This window comes from Poecile atricapillus, chromosome 6, assembly GCF_030490865.1.
Source record: "Poecile atricapillus isolate bPoeAtr1 chromosome 6, bPoeAtr1.hap1, whole genome shotgun sequence".
In the NCBI taxonomy this organism is placed as follows: domain Eukaryota; kingdom Metazoa; phylum Chordata; class Aves; order Passeriformes; family Paridae; genus Poecile; species Poecile atricapillus.
Genome location: NC_081254.1, coordinates 24108769 through 24133618, shown reverse-complemented (window position 1 = coordinate 24133618; position 24850 = coordinate 24108769). Strand labels below are relative to the sequence as shown.

The following is a 24850-nucleotide window of genomic DNA, read 5'->3' as shown; positions in this document are numbered from 1 at the left end:
CAAAGGTGCAAGACCCAGCCTATAAATCAGCCAGTTAGCCTGTAAGGGTTACTTTTTGGTCAGAAGAGATGTAGCATTCAGCTGGGTGAAGGTCACAAGGGAGCACAGAGCAGCACAGGTCAGACTGATGGATGCATGTCTCCTCATACTAGAAACTCCATCCCTATGTGGACAGCACAAAGGGAATTTGAAAGGAAGACAGTGAAGCAGCTCTGCAGATCCTCACTGAAAGCTCTTCCCAAGCTGGAATGGACAAATATGGGCCCCAAAGGTTTCAGACAAGAACCATAATAGGCAGAGCTGTGGCACCGCAGGTGGTGGCTAAGCACCAGGAGAACAGTGACGGCACTGCCTGCAGTGATCACCCTGCCTGCATCACCCTTGAGTGTGAACAGCCAGTGCAGCACTAGGGACACAGAGACAAGGGGCCCAGAGAGCAGGCTGGGAAACAGATCTCTGCAGCATTTTCCACATTTGGGGGCAGAGAATGCATGAGATGATGTGAGCAGATGAATTTGTTCAGTGTGCACTTAGCCGACTGTGTTCTCTTCCATCTGGTCTCTCACACTTTTCCCCTTAACTCATTTCTTAATTTGTACTGCTAATGCAGTGTTTCAGAGCACAGGGCTTGTTTCGTGTCTCTCCTTGCATTGCAGTGAAAATTTTCCTCCTGCACCTCCCAATAACTTGCATGAAAGTGACTTTTACCCTTACCCTCCTTCTGTTCTCTCGCTTGGGCCGGTGTTGACTTTCAAGTTAGACAAGCTGAAAGTTATCACAGAATAAAAAGAGCAAGGCTAGAGACAAGGACATGTGCCTTTGCTCTTTCAGCAGCAAGATTAATATCAAATGACACCAGCTGTAGAAGTGCACCCTTAGGCCCTGCTGCTCTCAGTGTGAGCATTCAGGCAACAGCTCTGTGACTAAGAGACACTGATGGAAATGCCTGCCATCAACCTTCAGCTCTGCTCAGGAAAGGGAGGTTTCCAAAGAGTTGAAACTTAAAGCCAGTTCTCACACCTAGATGACAGAATAATAATAGAGATTTATAAGTAGCCCACATCTAACTCAGCTTTCGGAAAACCAACTGAGGTGCTTCTCTTGTGAACATGATCTAAAATTTTATGATGTAAATTTGATCAGTCTCAAGCAACACTAATCCCTTATGAGGTGTCTCTCCAGTGTAATTTCAGTATCACCTACTTCATCCCAAAGTTCAGCCTAAACACTCTTGTCTTTAACCATATCCTAATCACCTTGGACAGATGTTTTCTAAGCTGAGAACTCAACTCCTGTCACAACACACTTCCAACCACATCCAGCTCTATGGAACAGAAAAATACCTACCCAGAGGTTATTAACTTATTAATTATTAAAAGTTTAATCTCATAGTTCTCTCAAATCCACAGGTGGAAAGATGTCTAAGGAAAAGAAGGAATGTAACTAAGCATGATACTTTTGCACTACACTATTATGTATAATGTGTAGGCCGATTATGCAATTTAGGTAAAACCAAAAAGGTGATACATTATTATAGCTTCTGTAAGCCTTTGCTTTTAGGTCTTCAGCAGCTTAAATTTATTCTTTCTCCTCTAGAAATTCCTAAAGGATTTTCTATATGTTTCTAATAATTATGAGTCAAGGGGCAAACAGATTGCAGTGGTCACAACAAGATTGACTAGAGGACAACCTTCTCCCTCCATGGTAATGAAGAACCCACAACCTCTGAGTTATGGCTGTCCCAGACATACATATATATATATATATATATATATATATATATATATATATATATATATATATTTATAGACATACACATACATACACACACCTCTACATATTTTTTTCTGAACAATGTTGTCTGAAAAACTTCTGGTCTATTCAGTGTTTGAGTGTCCAATTTTCCTCACAAAGTCACATTAGCTGTACTTTTACAAGCTTGGCTTAAAGCCTTTTATTTGCTCTTTATCTTTCCAACCACTCTTGGCTTCTTTAGACTTTTTCCTCTGACTTAATTGGTATTTGTACTGGTCCTCCTAGCATTGACAAATTCCATCTGCAAATCAGTAATGATTTTATGTTTTTTAGATCACTATTGGAAATGTCTAATGCCATCAGGCCTCTTGCAGAATACCTCTGAAAACACAGCTGTTTCATGATTATTTCCTTTGATAACTATTTTTGAGGTCTATTGTTATCCAGGTCTTAATCCATTAGTTCATTCTTTGCTAGAGAGTCATAGGGAGACTTTTGCAATCAGAACAACATCAGAAGAGCATCTATTGTGAAGAAGTTTAAACATGGAAGGTATTTATTCTTTTCAACTACATTTTTTCCTCTGGAAAACAAGTGCAAATAATTAGCTGGAAAATAAAGGACTAGTGCCTTCCCAGTCCTACACTTAAAATCCAGATCATGGCTGTCAAATACCAGCCAGGGAATTCAGTTCTTCCAGTTCCCCTTTTGTGTAGTGGTTCTTAACTATCAGGAGAGTCAGGCTTTAGAAGTCCCTTAACTTACAGCCCAGATTTATTCAACAGCCGCACAGCTTTTAAGATACTTATTTTTCCCTAGAACTTCAATGAGTGTTCACATGCATAAGACAAAATGCAGCCTGTTTTTTTTTCCGAATGGGAATCACACCAGGCTTGTGTGACACCTATTTTTTTAGTCAGCTGACTTATTGTGTAAACAGAAGAGCCTTCAAGAAAGCAAATTAAAAGAGCTACCAGTGCTTGAAATACTTCCCACCACTCCTTCTTTTAAGTGCATTCTCCAGCCAAGTCCCAACCCAAGAGAAATATATTCCTTGAAGTTCTTGCTGCAGGCTCTTGTGAGTGGGACTATCTCCATTCTAGGATGCAGATCAATCTGCTCACTTGAGGGGGCCACAGGAACTCATAAGTTTGCTTCTGTCTGGGATGAGCAATTTCCTTTTTGATGCATTCATTTTGTTATCCATTTTGACAATGGTACCCATTTCTACAAAATTCTTCTGAAAGTTACTTTGATAAGTTTTATTCTCTACAAAATCAAAAGAATATAATCAAGATAGCTATTAGAACTTGGTTGCTGAGGAGAGCTATCCAGTAATTTTTATAAAACTGATGTCAAACTGAATTGGCAATAGCTCTCCAGAATACCCAGCATCATACTGCTGGGATTTTGGGTGAACGATAGAATTCTTCCATGGATATCCATAGTGTTCCAGCTTGCTGAAAATTAACATCATTGTGTATTGATCTTCTCAGTAAGTATTAGGCACATTTCATTTCAAATTGTTGTTAAACTTTATTGACCCCATAATGTTAATCTACAAAACAAACTACTTCCATGAACATCCATGAAATATTCCTTCATATCAGAATTCATTTCCTCCCTTCCCCCCAAATTTGAAAAAAATATTTAACCAGCGCTTTTCTGGTTTTGTCTTGCATCGTCATTAATATCTTGCCCTATCCACTTCCATAATGATCTTGTAATAGATCTATACACATTATTTTGTTCCTAAGGCATACTAAATGCCTCTGAATTGTTCTTGGCCCTGATAAATTTAGAATTTCCCCTGACATCTTTACTTTCTCTAAATAATCTTCTCCAATTCAGAGTCTATGTTTTCCATCAGATGTTTTCCACTTCCTCTTTCTCCACTTCCTTTTCATTTACTTGTTTGAACTTCTATTTGCTGCCTTCACTGCCTGAATGAACAAATCAAAGTAATCTTCATTCTTGTTTTTGATGTGCTGTTCAACATGTCTTCTTTTAATTTGTGATTTTTCCATTAACATTCCCTTACTTTTTTTTTTCCCCTGTCAGATTTTGCTTTATTACTGTTTCATGCTGGAACGATCTATAGAAAACAGTTATCAGACAGAAATTAATTAATCTCTGTGTATATAGAGACCTCCAAATCAGAGTTACTACATGAGTACCTTTTATGTTAAAATAGATAAATTTTATAAGGTTTATTTCTTTTCACTGCTGTCTACATGAGATCAGTGTCATGCTTTTGCCAGGCTGAAGCATACCCATGTATCTTCTAGTAATAGGTATTTTTTTGGTTGTTATGCTTACTGCCCAAGAAAGTATTCAGTGACCAATGAATTAACCTGTTGCTATGTAACATCCCAAACAGAATTTCTTTCTTGGCCATGTTAGCATATTGATCCAAACTTCAAAGCAGAGCTGCCAGTATCAGTATTTAAAAACAAGCCTCCTCAAAGTGAAGAGTAATGTTCCAAAGGCATTTATTACAGTCCCTGTGGACATGGCTCACAGGAAACAGGTGTCTTACAGAAACACTTCCTAACAATTCCTTTCTGATGAAAGGACATGCCCTTTGTGTGCATTTGTGCCTCGTTTCAAGGTGGAACCTTCCCACTACCTGATAGATACTACCTGTCCCAGACTGCTCCGTGTTGAACCCACTGACTGCTGCCTCTGATAAAGATACTGCAAAGATATACTCTCTGAAACAGTGTGGTGATTTCTTTTCCCACACAGATGAAATGCAGTTCCTTGCTATTTATTGCACAAATTCCCTATAGGGTCCTGCAAGACTTGCATGCTCTGTGGGTTGGCCCATTATAGAACCATCATTGCCTCGTCTGCAATTGGCTTGAGCACTGTCAGTTTCCTTTAGCTTCCTTCTGTCTCTTTAAAATTCCACTTTCTAAAAGAAGGCATACTTGGTCGTTTTTCCTAAATCAGTTCTCATTATCCAAGTTTCTTCCCTGTGATTCCTCACCCACTAGAAAAGACATATCTGTTCAAGCATTATATTTCATTTTTGGAATGAAACTTTTAAAAGACTGGTTTCAGAGCTATTCTTATCTCCCTCCTCAACAGAGGCAAATTATCTCCAAATATTTCCAGCTTCACTCATGACTGCATAAACTAATGAGCTAACCTTCTCCTTCTGCCAGTCATTGCTTTAAATTTTGATGTACGTCAGACTGAGAAAATGCTTCTTCCCCTCAAATGCCATTTATTACATTCTATGAAGATAAAACGCTGGAAAGGTCTAGTTTACCATTTTGTTTATTCTAGGTGGAAAAAAGAGAACACACTTTGTTTCCCCGTTGTCATAACGATGATAAATGAGAGACTTCCACCTGGTACTGGACAAGAAACTATCTGCCCAAATATTTTTTTCCCTGTTTACTGCCTCTTGCGTGTTTGTCCGAGTTCCTGCTTTGTGTTTGAAAGCCCCGCACAGAGCGCAGTGCTGTCAGCAGCACGGAAAGACGGACCGTGTTGCAGAAGGCGCTGTAAACACAGGGTAAGGCACCCAGAGAGAAAAAAGCTGATACTAAACTAGGAAATGTTTCTGCCAAACGTTGTGACTAGTGCTGCTACGTGCACCGTGTCAGCTGATTATAAAAGGCAAAGCCAAGTACAAGACATGTATCTTGTAGAAAAATCACGGTGCAATAAGCATCTGCGGCTATTGCCGGGCCCCTGCCCCGCTCCTCAGGAGCGCAGTTAAGGCCAGAGGGCTGCCGGGCTGCCGGCTGGGGAATCCTCCTCTTCCGAGCCCAGGCACCGAGAGCCCCTCTCTCCCTGCGCCGCTTCCATGCCCGGAGCTATTGTTTCCCACCGGGGTCTCCTGGCAGCCGACACTTGCACCGAGTTTTCGCTCTGCCCTCCCCGCCCCCTTCGCCCTTGGGGCGATGTGCCGGCCCGGGCACAGCGCGGCCGGCAGCCGGGACTCCCCGCCGGCTCCTGCCGGCCGCGGCGAGGGGATCCCTCGCTCTGACGCCGACAAACTTCAGGCAGCCGCCGGCTCCGGGCCCCCGCTCCCGCCCGCCCCGCTGCACCGCCCGGGGACCGCCGGCCCGCGGCCACCGCCGGCTCCCCGCGAGCAGCCGCGGCCCCCCGCCCGGGCTCCCCAGTCACAACTCGGCATTGTCCCTTCAGGAGCGACCGGGAGTCCAGGGGCTGGAAGATGATGTCAGCCGGGGGCGGACTGCGGCAAGGCTGCGCCCACCCCGGCGAGCCCCCGCCGCGGAGCCCGCTCCCACCGCCGGCAGCGCTCCGCGGGCGCGGAGGGAGGGACGCGCCGCCCGGAGATGCCGCAGCCGCAGCTCCCGCCTGACTGGCACATCCCGAAGGAGCTCCTCATGAATATGCAGAGCCTCCCCCGAGCGCCGGCCGCGGGATGCCGCCGCCACCCTGGGGGATCCCCGCAGAGCCCCGCGCCCCCGGCCGGGGATCAGGGCTGCTTTCGGAGAGCGGCGGTTCGCTTCGGTCCTTACCCTTTGGCTCGTCCATCAGTGCCGGTGCTCGCTCCCTCCTCCCGCGCTCCCCCCTCCTTCCTCTCTCAGCCTCTGCCGGCTCCGAGCTGCCTTAGTGAGAGGTGCTCATGAAAACGGGCGCTTTAGTGGTCGTTAGCTGTGGAGGGGAGGGGTTAAACTCTACATGACTCAATCCGTGTAACTTGCAGACTGACCTCCTGTTTCGCTCAGAGCACGGATCGCCTTCTGAGCTGCCACGTTACCAGCGCCTCGGACTTCTCCACCGGGCCGGAGGGTCCCGCACGGCCGGGGCAGCGGTGCGTGCCCGGGGCTACCCGAGGGAGCCAGGGCGCCGGAGCAGGACTGCATCCCTGGCTCGCGGAGGGCAGAAAGGCACCGTGGCTACAGAGAGAAACAATTTTGTTAGGGTTGGGGTTTTTTTTTGTGATTTTTGGTTTTTTTTTTCCTAAGTCGCACGAGACAGAGGAGATATGCTCCATGCCAGCGAGGTACACGAAAGGAAGAGTCCAGAGAAGAGATGATCTTCCTTGTTCCTAGATCTGAGGTCCGGCACACAGGAAAAAAACTCAACCAAATCATGAAAGGAGACAAAGTTGCAATAACTGCTGATAAGTAATTTCCTTCACCTACCTGTCCCATAGAGTGAACTCACACCTCTGGCTGCAGCTCCTGGGGAACTTCGTGAAAGACACAATTTAATTAATTGCTGTAAACAATTTTAGACTTCTTGCCTTGAAGGCCTGAAGGGATCCCACCCTCCACCACTTTTTATTCCTGACTCACCACAAATAAGAAATACAGGGTAGTGCTGGAGGAGTCTCAGCAACTTTTCTCCATAGCTTATGACATTCAGTCCCAATCCAGGAGCCACAAGTGCCTCCACGCTACTGCCTCCAGAGCTGTCAGCCTCCCACTGCAAAGGAAGTAGTGAACCACCCTGGCTCTTTCACTTCCTTTTCAGAGGAGTAGACACCAGCTTCTCAGCATCTTCCCTGCTGGTAACTCAGGGGGAGAAGTCACTGGAGCACCGGCCACCACATCCTGCAGCCAGCTGCTCTGCCTGTGCCAGAACCTGCTCCCCTCTCAGAGCTGCCACTTTTACTTTCTCTCTGTGCCTGGACACCATCCAGCTCTGCACCTACCACCAGGTTCCAGAGTTCTTGCCTCTAGGAGAGACAGGAAAAGCAGGATCCTGATGCTAGGACCTGGAGAATGACTCCTGGACATGGATCATCCAAATCCCTTTCTGCAACCTATCACAAACAATGATCAGTTCCTTCTCCCTCACAAACAAACATTGACCTGTATTATTATTGAGCCTGTATTACTCCAACTGGTAAGACAACACTCCCATTTATAATCTTCCTGGGAACAGGAAAACAGGGAAATAAAACAATATAGGTGACCTTATCACTCTCTACAACTCCCTGAAAAGGAGGTTGCAGTCAATGGGAGTCAGTCTCCTTTTCCAGACAGCAACTGACAGAATGAGAGGAAACAATTTAAGCTGCACCAAGGGAAATTCAGGTTGGATATTAGGAAAAAGTTTTTCACTGAAAGAGTGATGAAGTACTGGAATGGTGTGCCTGGGGAGGCGGTGGAGTCACCATCCCTGGATGTGTTTAAAAAAAGATTGGATATGGCACTTGGTGCCATGGTTTAGTTGAGGTGTTAGGGCGGGTTGGACTTGATGATAATAAAGGTCTCTCCCAAGCTAGTGATTCTGTGATAATTTAGGTTTTAGTGATTAGATTCTTTGTGAATTACTATCAGTGTTGCTTCAAAAGATCAAGGAAGAGCGTTTCATGAAATGAAGGTAGACACTGTGTGTTTGTCATCTTAATGAGAAAAATTGGCCTGGGAAGTGCAAGAGAGAACTGATCTTATTTCCAGTGATAAGACAGCAACACATTTAGATGGTTTAGAATGGCAGAAGTAATTTTGTTGGTCACCTTGAACATCGGTTTTTAAAAAAATAGGAGTGTAGTTGATGTAATGATTAGTTAATAAATGAAAATTTAAAATGATTCACTATAATAAATATCAACTGCACAGATATATCAGCAAGAAATACTTAAAAAAAAAACCCAAAAACTTGGAAAAGGTATGATTCCTTATGTACCAGCTTACATACTGACTTCCCTAAAGAATACTTGCTGGTAGAGTATCATGACAGGAAATAAACCAAATATATACAAAAATGCCATTCATTTAATAAATTAGCTCAACTGAACAGTAGTTTTTTAAAATAGTTGGAATTTAGGGCTGTTTTTTCAAATGCTGTGTTAGACTCACTGTCTCTACAGGCAGAAATTCAATAAACTCAGTCAGCTGACCTCACCTGTGAGCTGAGAAGTCCAAATTTAACAAGTGGAAGATATGTACAAGCTTCCCTCAGAGAAAAACAGATATGATTTCACACCATGCTGAACACCTTTTAGGATGTCCAGAGCCATGTATTTCAAGTCCTTTAAATGTACCTGACAAACCACAATAAGCTTTTTTCTACCAATCTGCCAGTGACAGGTTTTTGTTTATTTTTTTTTCTTTGGAAAGTTCACTTTCAAACTGAGACACATGAAACTTCTATGGGGAAGAGCAATACATTATCAGTCAGTGACCATGAAACACAAAGAATGTTTTCACACAAGAGGAAGTTGTTACCTGGAACATGAAGGCCCTGTGGGGAAGATTGCTGTGAACAATGACGGTCTTCTACACCTAAAAACATCCAGGTCATTCACAGAGCCACAGGGAACAGATTTCTGTGTTGAGAATGACCTACTTTAACTGATGGACTGATGAACTTTTGAGTAGTATTCCACAACTGCAAGATCAGGGAATGGTGGCATTACACACTATTCTGCAGCCGTTCAGTTTAGGTGTAAGAGACAGTGATGAAACGCTTTCCCCATCCTCTGTCACAGCCTAAAGGGATCAGTGGACTTTTTCACCTCATGTGGCATGAGATGCAGAATTCCCCTTCCACAGAGGGTCAGATCCACATTTGCTAGAGCAGTTTGGTTCTGTCTGCTGATCCTCCTGCCTTCAGGGAAACCTCTGTCTGTGGTATGAAAACCAGCAAAAGGCAGCTGCAGATTCTGTCACAGTCATTTCCATAAGAAAACAAAATGAGGAAAAAAGAGAGCAGCCCCAGAGGCCAGAGGCTGGCATTTGTACTCAGATAAGGCTCCAGACAGCTGAGGAGGAAACTTGAAGCACAAATAAAAAGAGGAAACCAGAGAACTCAGGATGTAGTTTCCACACATCTTGAGCAAGGGGTAAGAATAGCAAAAACCCCAGAGTGCCACTTTTCTACTCCTAGGACAAAACCGAGCATCCTGAACAAATCTGGAAGAACAAAATAAATATTAAATATCCATATTCTTTCTAGCCATATTAAGAACTTATTTACAGTCATTTTGCTCTAAATTTACACAACTTGTGTGTGTATTGGTTTGTGGCTGAAATTATGCAGCTTCCTAGATCTCTAGAATTTACTATTTTGCAGATGAGCTATGCCGACTTTGGGACTCAGGAAAGGAGCAAGAGGGACTGAACACTAGCACGTCAGCTTCATTTCCAGAAACCAGAGATGGGATTGAGATGATGATGCTGGAATCCAGGGCCAGAACCTCTTGTCTTTGTGATGGGTAAAAGAAACATACATAGGCAAAGAGAGTCAGGGAGCTTGAAAACAAACCTATAGGCATTAGATGGACAAGTGGCTTGTTCTCACAGAAAGAATTGGTATGAAGGAATTTGAAATATTCTAAATGAAAGCAGGCCATCCCATCACCAAGTTCAACAATATTGAAGCCTGTGTTTGCTTAGGGGCCTGAGTCTGTGTGTTTAGGTTACAATTTATCATTCCGTGTGGTTAAGCAACAGGGGGGAGTGGCAGCTTCAAGAAGGGTAAACACTGAGTGAGGGATGGGCTGAGCAGCGCTTGGGCTTTCCCAGGCACTCAGTGCCAGTGTGCTGGCTCGTGTCCTCTGTGAACAGTGGTGTAATAGCTCGTGTCCCCTGTGAACAGTGGTATAACAGCTTGTGTCCCCTGTGAACAGTGGTATAACAGCTCATGTCACCTGTGAACAGTGGTATAACAGCTCGTGTCACCTGTGAACAGTGGTGTAACAGCTCGTGTCCCCTGTGAACAGTGGTATAACAGCTCGTGTCCCCTGTGAACAGTGGTATAACAGCTCATGTCACCAGTGAACAGTGGTATAACAGCTCGTGTCACCTGTGAACAGTGGTATAATAGCTCGTGTCCCCTGTGAACAGTGGTATAATAGCTCGTGTCACCTGTGAACAGTGGTATAACAGCTTGTGTCACCTGTGAACAGTGGTATAACAGCTCGTGTCACCTGTGAACAGTGGTATAACAGCTCGTGTCACTGCTGAGCAGCATCAGCCCTGGGAAAAGGGACAGCAAAGGTGCACAGGCCTCACGCCCAGCGTCTCTAAAGCCAAAAATGACAAAGGTCCCCAGAAAACCAGTGAACGTGTTAAACTGCTGGGACCAGAGAATGTTCTGCAAAGGAACAGTAATCCAAGAGATTAGGACAACTTCCTTCTGGAAAGAAAGGCAGAGAAGAGGGCCCAGGCATTAAAAAAAAAGACAGATAACCAAAACCATTCCTGGTGCCAGATACTTTTTTTTTTTTTTTTTTTTTACAGCTTCCAGCTCCTTGGCCCACTCATCCCACATTGCAACCACCTCAGACTTGACAGTTTTCACAACACAGTAGGCCAAGTCCTCCCCACATCTCCGGGTTCCTCTAAATAGTTGAAGTTCAAATGCTTAATTTAGATTCTCCAAACACGTCCTTTGTGTAAAGCAAACCTCTTGGATGACTCCTGAGGAAACAGACAAACAAGCAATGAGCTATACAGGATCTCAGTGCACTGAACATCACTTTTGAAGAATGCCATTCTTGGGAAAGAAAAAGAATCTTCTTCTGGTGTTTAGGTAAAAAGGCGAGATGACCTTCAGCTTCATCTTGCTGCAAACAAGTATTGCTCTTTAGCCTTAAACTTATGAAATGCACCGTCTATAAAAAGCATTTGAGTTCCTTTCAATCATTTTGCTTCCTTGTCTTGATTTAAATATTTTTAATTGTCCTTTCAGAGAAGGTCCCTATACTGTCTTTATACCACTATTCACAGGCACTGTCACCCAAAACTTGTGTATCACCTTTAACACTTTGAGATTAGCTCAGCTCAGCTGTTTAAAGCACAGTACTAAAGTCACTAAGGTTGTGGGTTTGATCCCTGCATGGAGATTTGCTTATCTCTGTTTATTATTTTTGTGATATAGGGATAATTGTGCTCAAATAATATCTTCAGAGCAACTTCTCAACTGTGTTTGTATGATCTCTACAGAACTGGTAACACAGAATTAACAATGCTCCTTGAAACTGGCAAAAAAATTACCAATCTCTTTGTGGAGGTGAATCAATTTTCTAGTTATTCTGCTAGGTTGGTTTTTCTATACAGTCTCAACTATTGAGAAAAGTTGTATCTTTTTTACAATAAATGAAATAAGTTAACACTCTTTTTGTTAAAAATTCACAAAACTTCATCAAAACATGCAGACAACTTCCCATGCTCAGCCTCGGTGTGAATGATGGCACTGACATGTGATTTGAAAGGAGCAGTAATGAAGTCTTACTCTCTAACACCTTAAATTGCCCACCTAATTTACATATTCATTAGCAAGTTATCTATTAGGTGAAACTCTTTAACATGCTTGCAGTGCCTTATTCTATAGATCCAACATATTTTCAATATGAATCTTGTAATATCATTAAAGATTATATTACTAACTTTATTTAACTTTACAAAGACACGTTAACATACTAAAAGTAAAAACAATTAGTCTTTATATGATCTATGATTTAATGTGAAAAGAAAAAGTATGTCCTGAAAAGGAACATGTTCTTGCTCATTAACAATAACAATATTATTGTTAATGAATATTGCTCATTAACTGGTGGTTAACAAAACACCAGTTGCTCTTTCTGCTCAGGTTATTTCATGTACTCAGTACTTTTCCCAAGACAACTGTAAATATGATAAACCAAATTTACAGAGTCTTCCTTTTGCTTGGTAATTTTAACAAAACTGCTACAGTCCCACATCATAAGCAACATCCTCCCCCAAAAATCTGCTGCTCAGATCAGGAGTCACTGTATTTATCCATGGGTACTTCCCTGCTGGCAACAAAGCTCTTGTTTTTCCTTCCAAGCAAAGGCAAACAGACCTAGGAATGGCTATTATTATTGTTTTTTAGCAAATACACAAGTACTAGTGATATTTTCAAGTATTTTAACCTTTTATTCTTACAGTTTGCATCTCTTTGTATCTTTCTGTTATTTTATCTGTCAGGAGCAGCAGACAATCCCCAGTAATGGCTCACTGAAGCAAAACTTTCCAACATTCCAATGCTCCCAGGGTAGGAAGCCCGTGGGAGGAACTAATAACACCTTTAGTCTGATGTTAAATATTATATGGCCACCAATATCTAGTAGAGAAAGAAGCTCTATGAAAAGAAATAGCAGAGCTTTATGAAAAGGTACTGGTAGTAGAAGAAAGAAAAAGTGAAGGAAAACAGAGAAAAAATATCCTCAAAGCTCTAAGAGCATATAACAAGAAAAAACCCAACCCGATAGGGAGTATCAGAACAATAAGTAATAACTATATCATGAATTAATAAGGGAAGATAGTAAGTTGCCCCATCAAACATGCAGGGTACCTCCCAAACTTGGTAAGTTAAAGACAGAAAATTAGAAAATGTGAATTAGCAGCATGCATATGGACATTGAATAACTTCTGCCTTAAGACTGAAAAAAGGAGACCATTTTATTATCAGATCCTCTCAGTGTTTTTGTGACCAAAGTTAACTTTTGTTTTGTTAAATCTGAATTTATCATGCAGCACCTTGGTAGCTAAGGGAAAAATAAATATACAAACCATCTCAAAGCAGATATTTCCAAAAAAAGAACTGTACATATTTAGACCAGATTGTCACTCAATCTTAGTATTTCTTCAAAAGAATAAAAGTAGACATAACGTGGAAAACATACGTAAAATGAATAAGAATAACTTTAAAATAAATGCTTTTTAAATGTCTGAATTCAGCTTGACTGCCCACTCACCCTCTGTTAAGTGATTTGGTCTTTATTAAGTGAGCATCCACAGAAGAAACCAGTAGCAGTATGTTGATGCATTGTCCATCAGAGGTCACTCAATTAATAGAAGACAATTTGACTGTGTCTATCCAGAAGGACTATCTGAACACAGTGGCAAAAAGGGAGAGATCTTAACCCCCCCAATCATCTCTGATTTGCATTTGTTTGTTAACCACAGCCATAAATAAACCCATGACAAATCACCCACCTGCTTTCCTGTCTTCTAGAAGCATAAAATGTTCTCCCTTCTAAGAAAGCCTCAGATGTAAACTTTGCTTTGGAAGATAATGAAATTGGTTATTTACTATCCTTTATCAAAATCTTCACAACTGTAAAAACCTGCTGCCCTCTTTACATCCCACCTCACTTCACTGTGTGTCCATACCAAGCTCACGCAAGTCCATGGGCACCATGGAGAACTATCTATAGAGATGTGAGCTGTTGGATATTTTCACACTTGCTTTTGGATTCTCACTGCCAGATTTTTCTCCCTGTGGGTTTATGTACATTTTACATGACTTCATTTTACATGCATTTCAGTGTGGTCATCTTTATTTAGTCTCTGAGAGGTTTCCTGCTCTTTAATTTTGGTCTTCAAGAGACAGAGAAAGGAGACTTCAAAGAAGTCCCAGATTTTAGGAAATAGTAATCTCAAATTCACTTGTGATTGATATTTCTTACTTCCACAGGTTTTAGTACTTTTGCTTTATATAAATCCTTTATCCCATTTCAATTCTCTTTGAATTAGCTGAAAAAAATAAGTAGCTATATGTTTAAAGCAAGCAATTATCTATTTTTTAGTCTTTGCACTGATTTAAACATTTTGGGAAAAAGGTTAAGATCAGCCAGTTCCAGTTGTGTCAAGCTTCATGCTTAATTCTAAATTGAGAGACTTGATGAAATGCAGTAATTGTACATGTATTTATAAAGGAGGATTGGTTTGAAATCCATAAATTCATACATATTGACTACATGATATAAATAGCTTCTCAATCTTTCTATTTCCCTTAGTGGTTTTCCCTTTTTCCACCACTGACTAGAAGTTATTAACTACAACACTGTGTCGTACTCGCAGATCTGCCTCCTTACTAAATATACCCAGATCGCTTCAAAGCACATTTTCTCCTTGAGCTGTTCTGTGTACCAAAATGTGTGCTTTAATCATTCAGCATGCAGGAAGCATCCTTCATCCACTTTTCTCATGAACACATCTCCAACTTGGCATCCAGTTCAAACTGTCATTTGTATTGTCAGTATTTTCCCCATATAAACTCAGCAGCGTCTTCACCTACTTAAATGTGTAAGTGTATTCTTGTCCAACAATCTTGGTTCTAGAAATAGCCTTTCTACATCTCTCAGCATCATCAGATGGCTGAGCCTTTTCAAGTTGAAAACATTTTTTCTTAAGTTAAATATCCCTGTTTCTCTCACTCTGTTGTTAAATCATTAACTCTTCAAATCTCCAGCCTGTCTGACAGCATCAATAAAATAAATTCTATTAATCCAACTCTCCATTTAGTAAGATATTTCCTACAGCAGGAAATTTCAGTATTTTTCAGCATTATTGAAGTATGTGTGAAAGAGTTATGCCAGTATTGCTCCCAAGCATCCTTTGGAAAAAAGAAAGTTAGAAAGGGAACCAAATGATATGAATAGGTATTCACAGGAATATCTATGATACCTTTTCCTACAAAGGAAAAATTTAGGTCTGAAAAATATTCCCAACTCTAAAGATTCATGAAGGACTAGACAAATATGCTTGACTGTCTTTTTAAGGAATTCCTGCACGAAAGTTTCTTTTCCAAGGAAGCTGTTACAGTTCCCAAGATTTTGCACAACACACTTTCTTGGTACAGTGGTTTGGCTTTTTTTTTTGGTTTTGTTTTATTTTTCCCATCACAAACGAGATACCTTACCTATCTCAGTTACAAATTAGCAGGCTCCGAAATCCTCATTTGCAGACAAAAATCCTATTTGTGGTGCTATCCTTTCCCAGGTGTGCTTGCCACTCTTGGAAAAAGGATTTGCACACCCACTGAGATTCTCCTGCTGATTTTTCCAGCAGAGATTTCATTGTATGGCAGCAACTGCATTAAAGAAGCAAAAAGTGGTATAGAGCCTTGGGTGACACTCAGGTGGGGAAGGATGGTGGAGCTGCAGCAGGACCAGCCTGGCTTGGGAAAGGATTCTGTGCCAGAGCTCCCTGGCAAGGCCCTGCAAGGAATGGATAATCAAAGGCTGTCATTTGTGAGCAGATATTCCTTTCAATACTCTGCAGGATGGCTGTCAGGCTTTCAGGAGAGAGGTTCTGTTGTGTGGATCACAGGCTTTCAGCAGGTGTTCATGTCACCAATCCATTACTTACTTAGACATTAAAATACAGCATGCAGAAAAAGAAGAAAAAAAAGACGTTTTTAGCCCTCTGAAATTATCTGAACTAACAGGTACATCTGTTCAATTAACTTTTTTTCATTTTCAGTCTACTTCTTAAAAGACACTGGGTCAAGAAAATAGTACAAAAAAAGTGAATCCAGTGAATGAACTATTCAAACCCATAAGTTTCAAACCCATAAGACAATGTCGTATTTCTGCATCCTAATATGGATTTCAAATTTCTTAAGGGTTTACATGGAGTTTCTTTCTCTAAACTGGTTGCTGGTCTTTGAAGACCTGTGAGTCATTAAGTAAAATTTTTGTACTCTTGCAAAAAGCCACAGAAAGAGCAACTGCCTGTAGAAACTACTGATTTCACTTCTACTGTTCTCTCTCCTTTTGAGCAGACTTCCTCTAACTCAGCTGCATCTACTAAAACATTGCATCACAGAAAATCTAACAGGCTAAAAATATATTTTGTAGGTATAAACTTAATTATGTTCAGGTTTAAAAGATTTAGTAACCTTGGAGACAGAAAACAGTGTTAGAAATGATTATTTTTAGCATCAAGGAACTTCTCCAAGCAATAATACCACACAGTGTAAAAATATACCAAGTCAGTACACTTTGGAGATTTCAGATGTTTTATCCACTTATGGTCTTAACTACAATACATTTAAAATGTATTGCTCTGGAACAATTTTCTCCCCACAAATTTTTACTCCATATGACCAAAGAAATTACACAGATATGTGAAGACGTATGAGAATTTTAAGCACACCATCCTTACAAACTGAGCTTGGCTCAATAAAAACAGAGTGTTTCACCTGCTTTCAAGACAACGTTCATTGCTTTAAATAATTTGCAATATAGAGAGCAGAAGTTTCAAGTGGTGACCTAAACTTGAAGACAACTGGAGTAATTTCTCTGGGTGCCATGGGGTTTTTTTATGCTCCTCATAAATTAAAAGTCCTCAGGCTGTAGCCACAGGCAGAAGTGCTGTGCAGGAGTGTTATGGCAACAACAATCACATTATTTGGTCCTGTTAAAAATGTTTGTGTAGTGACAGACCCACCAATGCTCCTCTCTTCATTTCTTCTCTAGGAACATGCCAAAGTGCCCAAGCAAACACAGCAGCACGCCATCCCTCTCCATCTCCTCTCTGGGTAACCAGTGTGAGGGAATGTGACTGTAGGAGAAAATAATTGAAAGTACTGTGTGAGTAACTATCTGTTAATAACAGCTTGCTTATATTAATAGCATCTCATTTCTGCTAAATAAAGGAGAAATTCTTCTAATATTGAAAGAGACACTCCCTGACTTGACACCCTACCAGGGAAATGCACTGCATAGTGATACTGACTTTTGTTAGCTACGTGAGGAATGCACACAAAAATTTCCTAGCTCAGAACAAATGAAAATCTGAGTTTTATCACAGTGACAAAACCTATATGAAAGTGTATGTGCTGAAGGTTCATTAATAAGATTTACCAGAAGGACATATGTGGGTAACAGTCATTATACCCAACATTTCCCAAAATGCTCAGATTTCTCATAGGCTTCTTTCCTTGATGTAACTCTAATTCTTACAATCTGAAGGGGTGGTGAGATTTCCCAGCCTTAAAGGGCAGGTCACACTCTCCTCTACCAAAAATCAATTTAGGCAGGCTGAGAAAAATTGACCGGTCCTGGAAATCACAGAGGTCAGCTCCTCCCTGGAGCCACTGAAGACTGCTGCAGTAACTGGCACATGCTTCCCCATCGTAAGAAAACAGAATTTAAGACAGCTTGGTTTAAATGCAGGCAAAATTAAATACTTAACATGGGAACAATAGGGTTCTTTGTGGCAGGGAAAAATGTTTTTTCCTCTGAGTGCTGGCAGATTAGCCCCGGTCTATTCTGCTTCTCTTTTGCTCGGAGTGCTTTTCATTATTACTATTTTTTTTTTTTTATATTCTGTTTCAAAGAACAGTCTGGAATTCAGGGAAAAGCATTACCTACCGCTGTGACACAGGCCTGTCTAGCAGTATGAAATAGGAAAATGCATTTTCCCAGAGTAACCTTTAGTTTAAAATTCAAGCTCCTGGAATTTCAGGAGGGGGTGGGGGCCTGGGTGGGCTGCATGAGCATGTACAAACACAAACACTGCCAATCTCAGCCTGTTAGTATTTTTTTTTGCATACTTCCCATTCCCATCTTTCAGCTCCTGCCTCAGCAAGATTTTTTATTCAATTTTTTTTAATGTTTCACTTTCCTTTGCACCCTTCCCCCATCTATCAGTTCCTCTCCTCTCCTCTCCTCTCCTCTCCTCTCCTCTCCTCTCCTCTCCTCTCCTCTCCTCTCCTCTCCTCTCCTCTCCTCTCCTCTCCTCTCCTCTCCTCTCCTCTCCTCTCCTCTCCTCTCCTCTCCTCTCCTCTCCTCTCCTCTCCTCTCCTCTCCTCTCCTCTCCTCTCCTCTCCTCTCCTCTCCTCTCCTCTCCTCTCCTCTCCTCTCCTCTCCTCTCCTCTCCTCTCCTCTCCTCTCCTCTCCTCTCCTCTCCTCTCCTCTCCTCTCCTCTCCTCTCCTCTCCTCTCCTCTCCTCTCCTCTCCTCTCCTCTCCTCTCCTCTCCTCTCCTCTCCTCTCCTCTCCTCTCCTCTCCTCTCCTCTCCTCTCCTCTCCTCTCCTCTTTTTTTCATATTTTTACATCACGATTTTTCATCTGAAGTTTTAATCTCTTTCTTTTCTCTGGAGAAGATGTGGTGTTTTCCATTTCTTACCACTGGTGTGCTTTTATGCCCTAGAAATTCTGAATGAAATGCTGTTAAACTAAGTTTAAAGCACAAAGACTTGTTTTACCTTAGAAAAAACTATAATAACATTCTTTTAAATTATTTCCAGACGTAGTCTATAAGAGTTACTTAAATTTGACAGCATATACTGTGTACTAGAGTTCCATAATTTATGCAGTACTCTGTCATCACTGTTCTGAATGACTGCCAATAACAGAGACCTAGCAAACGTCCTGCAGATATTTAATATACTCATTTTTTGGGACATAATAATGGTAACAGCAATGGACATCTATGACAAATTTGAGATCTACTGCACAATGCACCCATTTATTAAATTTCTTATATTAGTTCTATATTTATTTTTTATTCTGCATTTCTTATGTAGCAAGATTTACAATAAAAATAATAGCTACTTTGACTTGTCACTTGCAGAAAGATGATACCTAAAATCTTTAGTTTTTAGAGTATTTGAGAGCATTTTAATAACTGAACTCATTTAAGTTACAGAATATTATTCATATCCTCTAGTAATTAACTAGTAATTAATTCTTTATTTGAAGACAATTATGGCTGCTGATTTTTTCCTCCTAACTTATTTTTGTCTTCCTTTTTTTTCTGCCCCGAGGTATGAATCCAAAAGTTCCACAGATTGATTCCATATCCAGCTTACTCTCTGGTGTACAGGAACAGCAAAATGCAGGACTTAACATTAAAATTATTTATTTAAACCTGCATCTGTACAAGTCTCGCAATTAATGACAACTCCATCAGGATTTTTCCAGGTAGTTTTAGTCTTTCTAGTGGAAGTTGGATATTTATGGTCCAAGTTTGATTTACTAAAGGCAACTTAACCTTACCAATATTTTATAGGGAGGAAGGACAAGTGCCCTCACCAGTAATTAGTATCACCTCTTCAGACTCACCCACTTCCGATCACTATTTCTTTACCTCCCTCATCTCATTGCATTACCCCTTTCCAGGTAATCTTATGTACCTTCAGCATCCTCATGAATCCATCAGCCAAGATGCTCTTGAATAAAACATCTTCCTTGAGTCTTTCCCTCAATTACCCTTTTAATAAGGAAATCTTTAAGTCTACATTATACTCTAAGAAACTTTTATATGACTACAAAAAAAAGGGCAAGGGTAAGGTAAGGAACAAAAGTCCTGCAGCATCAAATCCTGATGCCAAATAATCAAAGCCATCCCTCAGGCACTGCTCCCTGGTTCCTGATCTTAATGTCCTCAACTACAATTCAAAAAAACTGAGTTCAAGAGCAATTTAGGACTTCAGCCAAAATTCAGCACAAGAATAAAATAGTGCTGGTCATTCAGGCTGGAGCTGGGAACTCAAAACAAATGGCAGCACAGCCACCTCTGTGAGTGCCACCATGTTCTGTCACTGACTGCATCAACTGTGCTGCCACTTGGCTGCTGGGGACGCTGGGCAGCTGTGCCCGGATTACTGCTGGAACAAGCGCTTAGAAGCGGTGGGATTCATTAAGAGATCATTTGTGTAAAATAAAATAAAAACAAAATGAAAAATCCCTGCTGTAATCAAGATTCTTATCTGTAGCAAAAAAACCTCAAACAAACCAGGAACAAGAGGTTCTTTAGATTGCCTCTTTCTTTACTCTTCTAATTCGGGGTGCATATAGGCTTTTTTTATTTTCTCTGTAGAAGAGATAAACGAATACAAGAAAAGGCCTGTCCCACTTGGTGCGCTGGAATACTGTGATATACCAGTAGCATTTTTGCATTTACTTGGAAAGAAACAATTGTCCCATTCGAACCTAAATGACTTAAGGGAGAAACTCAGGGCCTGGGCCTTGCAGGGGCCGAGGCAGGACAAGGAGCTGCGGCTCGGTGCAGCAGTGGTGGAGCTGTGCTGGCGAGGACAGCGAGTGTCCAGCAGCATGTCCCTCACAAACACATCCCGCTCAGGGAGAGCTGGGCTGACAGGCGGTGCCAGCTCGCTGTTTTACTGCAGTGTGCCTGTACCCAGACTCTGCAGAGATCAGGAGCAGCCCGGCCCACGTCCTTGGGCGCCTCCACGCTGCAAAATCCTTCTGGGCTGAGGGCTGCCCTGCAGGCTGCACACCGCTGGCCCAGCAGGCAGAGCACCTGCTCAGAAATGCATGCAGAGATCTATCCAGACATTGTCTGTCTTAGTTTGTGCCACTGCCTGCTTCCAAAGCAGCTGTCCCATGTAAATATTGCCCCGGCGTTGTGACATGTAAACACTACTGATGAGCTTTGCTCATGGCAAAGCAGCAGACTTTCCTCCACGCTGGTCACCACAGCAACACCAGGGGGGACATGAGCCTCTTGCCCCTGGATATGCTCATTTTAACTCATCTTAATCATTTAACACATTTTCTGAGTTAAAGCTGGTCCTGTAGGAGCTCTGGAAACACTCTGGGTCTGCTGCTGCTTCAGTCTAGCTCACTCCAGCAACCTGCTCTGAAGTACATCACTTGGTGTAGGTTAAAGAGAGGTGATATTTGTCTTGAAAAACTTATTTCAGCAGTACATACATAGTTTAAACAATGTGAGGTTTATAAAAACACTTGAATTTCTTCTTATATTAAATCACTGAAGATAGCGACCTATCAAGTTGCACAAAGCCCTGAATACTCATTGTGTCTTATTTTCCCTACTCATGTTAATTCTACTAATTTCCCTATTCCCGATATTGTCTCAAATTCTTTTGAAAATAAACCAGTGCAAATGCACTATTTCATTCCTTATGAAGTCTCATGAGGATATATTAGAAAAGAACCTAATTTTATTACATCACAGAGATGTTATCATGGAAATAAATTATTCTGAAATAAAGCTAATTTTGTGGTGGGGTTTCTGTAATGAGTAGTTTCATTTCACATGGCACTAAAATCTAAATAACAGAATTAGTTTTCCTCATAGCTTAGGCAATTTTTTCATTGTTACAGGCAGAAAAAATGAAAAAAAAAATTAAATTAACCTAAGTTAAAGTTTTAGTAACATGTTAACTGCTTGTACAGCATAACTAAGCCAGAGTTTCTTACAGCGTTTACAAAGACAGAAATCGCACTCTGAATTACCTGAACACTCACCAACATTCAAATCAGGATTATTTATGCAATACTAAGATTAGATAAGAGATATCTAAAGACAAGGAAACAGTTGTAGTTACAGAAAGGTGCTGCCTGGAGCAAGCCATTCCATCTGTCACGCTGTCACATCAGCCTTCAGTTCTGCGGGGAGAGGCTCCAGTTTTACATTGCTCTGCAGAGTTTCGACATCAGCCCATAGCTTTACACAACTTTGCTTCAGTGACTTGTCATCTGCGCGTCACGCATTCCTGCAGGTGAAGCAACCCTTTCAAGCGGAGCTGTGGTGGTTTTTGGCAGCCGTGTACCCCGAGCAGGTCACCAGGTGTGCCAGCACCCTGAGCTCCACCAGCCCCACAGCAAAGGTGCTGCAAAACCTCACACAGCCGATCTTCCTCTGGGGTTGGAATGACCATCCCTGGTAATGAAAATACCCACACAACCTGCCTCGGACGATCTTTCATTAAAAACTGGGTGGGGTTTTTTTGTTTTTTTTTTTGGTTTTTGTTTTTTTTTTTTGTTTTTTTTTTGTTGTTGTTTTGTTTGTTTGTTTAATGGTGTTCTCCAGGTAGTGCTGCATGCACCTCACCCGGATCAGACGTGGCACGATGCTGTGAGGGGAGAGCCCCGGAGCCGGGCTGGGACAGGGCAGGGCCATGCGCGTTTGCCCCCGAAGCCAGGAGGCTGCTGGAGCATCAGCGGGGTTCCGGGGCTGAGGATGGAATCACACTGCCACCCTCTGCAGGAACAAAGTACCGTCCTCCACACAAACCTCCTGCTTCCCAAAGACACGGATCACTGCGATTTTAATTTGCTTCCAGGGAGTAATAACCAGCCAGTAAGAAAACGGGCAGAACAGAGTAAACTAGAGCTGCAGCTTGGGCAAACCCCAGCCTAATTCCATGCTGGTCTTTTACTCTAAACCTAAAATGTATTCATATACCCTTAGCGGTGTTTTTCTTAAAGCTTGCTGTTTCATGTGATGTCAGTAGATTAACTAGTTTAAATAATTATTTACAGAAAATAGATAGTGTTCCATATTCAAGTCCTCAAAATTTCAATTTTCTAGGCTCACGGCTACCCAATATTTTTAGTTGATGTATATTTTAATAACTAAACTATAGAACATCTATTGCAGAACTGTTCTCCTAAAATTCAATAAGTTACCCTTCTCTTAAATTCTAGCTGTACAAAGAGTGATAACTTTCTCTTTGTTTGCATTCCTGAAAAATCCTGGAATTTCAATTTCTGAATTCCTGAAAAGTTATTTTACTTCAGAGATAAACCTAATGCTTCCTCAAAAATGTCAGTACTTTTGCTGTTAAAGTTATCACATTTAATTCTAGACATTGTCCAATCATATTGCCATTGCAGAGCTGACAAAACTTTAACTGCTATTTCACTGTTGAAATTGAAATGATAATATTTGCAGCGTTGAATTTGTTTTCAGTCTACTCCTTTAAGGAAATAAAGTTATTTATTTGCTGATATCTATTAGCTCCCACTTAATTTTTCTTAAGGCATGAGGGCATTCCTTAATTTGCCTCAGGTTTGATACTTTTTCTGAAATATATTGAATTAACCACATTTTCATGCAAACAAACATAGAAAGAGGGCATGTTTTAGCATAGATGAGATGAGCTACCTTTGCTCCAGAAGAAGGGCAGAATCCTGAACCTTCTCTGGCCCTTAAATACTTGATAGTTGATGATACTTCAGTCATAGGAAAAAGCATCAGGCCAGACATCTTTTTAGACACCAGAGATTACAGCCATGGGCCAAATAAAAGAACTGTGTTCTCACAATCCTGTTTCTCATAAGTAAAGTATTAGACACAATTCTTATTTTCCAGCTGTTTACTGTCAGCCCAGAGCCAAGGGTACAGCATTTTGCCCAACTGCATTGGCAAATGTTGGCTTTTCCTCCAATGCAGAGCCACAGCACCCCTCTGGCCTGAAAATTAAATCGTAAAAATGGCTATATACAACTTTACTACTCTGTTTGATCATAAAGTAACACAAATAAGACCAGGAGATTGATAATTGCATAACCTCAAGTATTAAAGGATGGTTTCTAATCTAAATATCAAGACTTCTGTATAATACATTTAAAGAACAGAAGAGAAGAATGCAGGGCAGCATCAGTACTGTAGGAACAACAACAAAAACAAAATAAGGAAAACTAGCATTTGGACTACTCTAAACATACACACACACACTTCAAAAACCAGTAGGTTTATGAGGCTCTGAGCCTCAGAACTTCACATCCCGAGGACCATTTGAACAAAACTCTTTCCTGAGATCATTAAAAGAGACATTGAAGATAATCCATTCCCATTTCATCAATTACTGTGTGATTTTGAACCAATGTGGCATTTAAGACCACTGTTGATGTTGACTTGCATTAACTTTTGCTAGGAGACTTTCACGTCATATATATCTATAATTTCTTGAAGTGCCTTCGGCATTCTCTGTTCTCAGAATATTTTTTTTTCTAGTTTAACAGATGAGAAAGATTATATTATATATTTTGGATTAAAACAACTCCCCATGCACTCCTGAGGAAAATGAAAAATGATTTGAGCATTACCACACACTTCTCACATGGTCTTTTTGCAATTTAAAACTTTTTAGCCCCCAGAATATTGTAGATAACAGTTTTTCTGTAAAATAAGGTCTGGTCTTGCATAGATTAGAATTTTACTTCTAACTTCATGTTCAGTAGGAACATGAGAAAATATTTTTCATGACCCACATGGCAGATATGTTAAGGTATGATAGCTTTCTTGGCCTCTTTTTACTTTTATAGGATATGGATATTCAGGCTTAGGCCTGGAAACCTAATTCAATATTCTGTATTTATTTCATTCTCTTGCCAGCTAGCTCTGTAATCTGCAATTTCAAAGTCAAAATCACAGGCATTGAGACACATGACCTCCACCCACTACACAAGAGTCAGCTGAGGAGGGCCAGAACATCAGGATACCCATTTCTTTAGAGGGATCTGAGATTTTTGCCACTGCTGTGTTTCTCCAAGCCTGTCTGGATGCCATCCTCCTGCTTACTGCAAACTACAGGAGGCATTTCATGCTGAGTACATTGCTTGTGTCCTCCAGAGAGCTGCTGAGGCAGCCACTACAAAATGCACACCACTAATTTCACCC

The 24850-nt window shown here is 41.2% G+C and overlaps 1 protein-coding gene across 1 annotated transcript in view; it reads right to left on the bottom strand.

Moving 5' to 3' along the window:
- The window catches only part of ENTPD1 (ectonucleoside triphosphate diphosphohydrolase 1), a 29705-nt gene extending 23019 nt beyond the window's left edge, over positions 1–6686 (bottom strand). Inside the window, exons 1-2 of the mRNA XM_058840928.1 lie at positions 6452–6686; positions 6258–6343 (exon numbers count right to left, since the gene is read on the bottom strand). Of these exons, the coding sequence (XP_058696911.1) occupies positions 6258–6273 (16 nt within the window). The 5' untranslated portion in view covers positions 6274–6343; positions 6452–6686. The remainder of the gene's footprint in view (positions 1–6257; positions 6344–6451) is intronic.
- Between the last annotated feature and the right edge of the window lie 18164 nt (positions 6687–24850).